The sequence below is a fragment of the Musca domestica genome, unplaced genomic scaffold, assembly GCF_030504385.1.
Source record: "Musca domestica strain aabys unplaced genomic scaffold, Musca_domestica.polishedcontigs.V.1.1 176, whole genome shotgun sequence".
NCBI lineage: Eukaryota > Metazoa > Arthropoda > Insecta > Diptera > Muscidae > Musca > Musca domestica.
Genome location: NW_026712234.1, coordinates 1,051,308 through 1,054,081, shown reverse-complemented (window position 1 = coordinate 1,054,081; position 2,774 = coordinate 1,051,308). Strand labels below are relative to the sequence as shown.

The 2,774-nt window shown below is 38.1% G+C and overlaps 1 protein-coding gene across 1 annotated transcript; it reads left to right on the top strand.

Moving 5' to 3' along the window:
* Positions 1 to 531: 531 nt before the first annotated feature.
* Positions 532 to 2,102, top strand: LOC131801807 (uncharacterized). The gene is made up of 2 exons (XM_059120773.1): positions 532 to 1,894; positions 1,969 to 2,102. Exons 1-2 carry the CDS (start codon positions 908 to 910, stop codon positions 1,975 to 1,977), a joined length of 996 nt encoding a protein of 331 aa, XP_058976756.1. The 5' UTR covers positions 532 to 907; the 3' UTR covers positions 1,978 to 2,102.
* Positions 2,103 to 2,774: the final 672 nt, after the last annotated feature.

The window sequence follows — 2,774 nt, the reverse complement described above, 5'->3', positions numbered from 1 at the left end:
TGCGTAATATGCAAGAATGATATTTGGTACCAGATATGAGATATAGCTCGGAAATAAGTGTTTCTAATATTGTCAGGTTCGGTTTAGATTTGGATATAGCTCAACCGATTTCGGGTTTATTTTGCACCAATTGGCCTGAGTTTTGGCCCATCCAACCGAATTCAGTCTAAAAGCAAGTATATTAAATTTGGTGAAAATCGGTTCAGCTCACATATAGTCCCTCACATGCGTAATATGCACTCCACAAGAATGATATTTTGTGCCAGATAACTTATGGAGCTCCAAAATTCCCCTGTTAAATTTTACCGAGATCGGATCAGGTTAAGATATAGCTTCCATATATTTTCTTGTGCAGGAAATGGTTAATATCAACCCAAATGGACTGAATGTTGAAGCAAGTACTTCAAATTTTGTTGAAAATCGGCACAGATATGGCTATAACTCCCATATACATGTTTCTACAGATTTGGGGTTTTAAATCCCTCTCATGTGTAATCTGCACTCCACAACAATCTTTGGTACTGTAGTAGATTTGTTTAGAATGACATCATTGTCAAAATACAACTATGAATATGATTACCGACTATCAACTAGATCATAAGATTCAAATGTAACGAAAAACGAATGATGATGAAAGAATAAAGAAGACGCCATTCTAGTGAAGGCGATCAAGAAGTTAACAACTCAGGTGTGGACGAACAACGCTCTTTGAAAAGGACGCTCAACAAAAGTTTAATAAGAAAAGTTTAATTCTTAAACCATTTCTGAGAAAATAAAACTTACGAAATTAATTAAAACTTAAGAATAACTTGAAAATAAAACAAACTTAAGAAAATAAAACAAGCTTAAGGAAATAAAACAGACTCAACCTAAAAGAAAAGCTTTGTGAAAAAACGAAAAAGACAACATGGTACGGGAGGAAATTATGGCTCAGCTGCAAGAATTGGGAATTAGTTTCCCAGACACTGCCACCATATCACAGCTAAGGGAGTTGCTCCGTGATGTCGTTGGGGCAAGCGTGCCGTCGCCTCAAGCCAGTAAGTCGACAGCGCTAGCAGAGACCCAAACGGAAGCAGAAGAAACCGACACTCAACAACTGGAAAGACCACTCGAATCAAAATTAAAAATATTGAAGTTGCAAAAGCAGATAGCTGAGCTGGAGGAGCCAAAATTAAAAGCTGCAGCAAATTTTGGAGATGTTGAAGGTGTGCTTCCCAAATTTACAGGCGATGACGATTATGCCGTTACAAAATGGGTAAAGGAATTTGAGCGCGTCACCAACATAGTAGGCTGCACTGCTGCAGAAAAGTTTTTGTTCGCACGCCGCATGATGGCGGGTAGTGCATGCCTATTTATGCGCAACTCAAACGCAAATAACTGGGACAGTTTTAAGCAAGATTTGTGTAATGAGTTCAAGAAATTAATCGGCACAAAGGAAATTTTTAAGAGATTAGAAAATCGTGTGTGGAATAAAAATTTGGAAAAACTACACAGCTATGTGTTAATAATGCAACAAATTGCTGATGACGCCCCAATAAGTGAAGCGGAGTTGGTCGAATGTATCCTTGAGGGGCTAAGGGACAAAACATCCGCTATTTCTATCTTTTACCCTGCGAAGACTGTGGCCGAGCTAAAAAATTTAATTCCCAGGTATGAAAAAATATTGGATGGCAGGAAAATTAATAAAACCACAAGCGAGAACCAAACGACAACTTTGACCACGGTGCGCTGTTATAACTGTTCGGAGTATGGCCACTATGCATCAAGTTGCACGAGAGAAAAGCGGCAACACGGGTCCTGTTTCAAATGTGGAAAGTTCGGGCATCTAAGGACACAATGCCCCCTGAGAGCAGTTGCTGCCGTTCCGGATCAAGCTGTTAACTGGAATTTAAAGGTAAGAGTAGCTCTAGGTCCCCAACTATCTGAGTCTAATTTTTGTTTTATAAATTCCTTACTTGATACTGGCAGTCCGTGTAGCTTTGTTAAGAGAGCGGTTATTCAATCGTTGTGGCCGAACGTGAGAATTGCTGAGGGAAGAATTTCTGAATATAAAGGGCTGGACGGGACGAATTTGAAGACTTTTGGCAGAATGCCTGTTTATATTGAATTTGCTGGACAAATGAAAAAAGTGAATTTAAATATTTTGATTAATTCGCCTTGCGACTTGGTGCTAGGCAGAGATTTTTTAGATTTATTTTCAATAGTTTTATGTTTTAAAAACGGGAAGCCGGATCCCAATGAATTGATAAAAAATGCCGGTAATAATTGTTGTACATTATTTTCGTGTTCGGATCTAAAAAATGAATTAAACGCAGAACCGACAGAAATAAAGTATGAAATGGAAACAAATGTGTGTGATGCTTATTCGGGGTTACATGAGGGGAAAAATAAAGAGATACATGATGCGTTCCAGACAATTTGTAATATTGAGGTTCAAGACGAAAGGGAAGATGTGGACATTAACCATAGGGTAGGATTGCAGATGAGTGACAAAATTCGTACAATAATTTACAGGAATTATTTTCAAAAATTGGGAGCAAACCCAGAATCTTCTGATTTCAAGGCATCTATTTTGGTGAATTCTGGCAATACCACTTATTGCGCACCTAGGAGATTATCTTTTGCAGAGAAGCAAGAAGTCAATAAAATAATTTCAGATTTGCTGGAAAAGGGAATTATACGGCACAGTAATTCTCCGTATGCATCCCCTATAGTTTTAACGAAGAAGAAAAATGGAGAAAGGAGAATGTGCATTGATTATAGAGCATTGAATA

What these genes read in the sequence shown, in the direction of transcription:
- LOC131801807 (XM_059120773.1), top strand. Translation starts at nt 908, where the DNA reads ATGGTACGGGAGGAAATTATGGCTCAGCTGCAAGAATTGGGAATTAGT.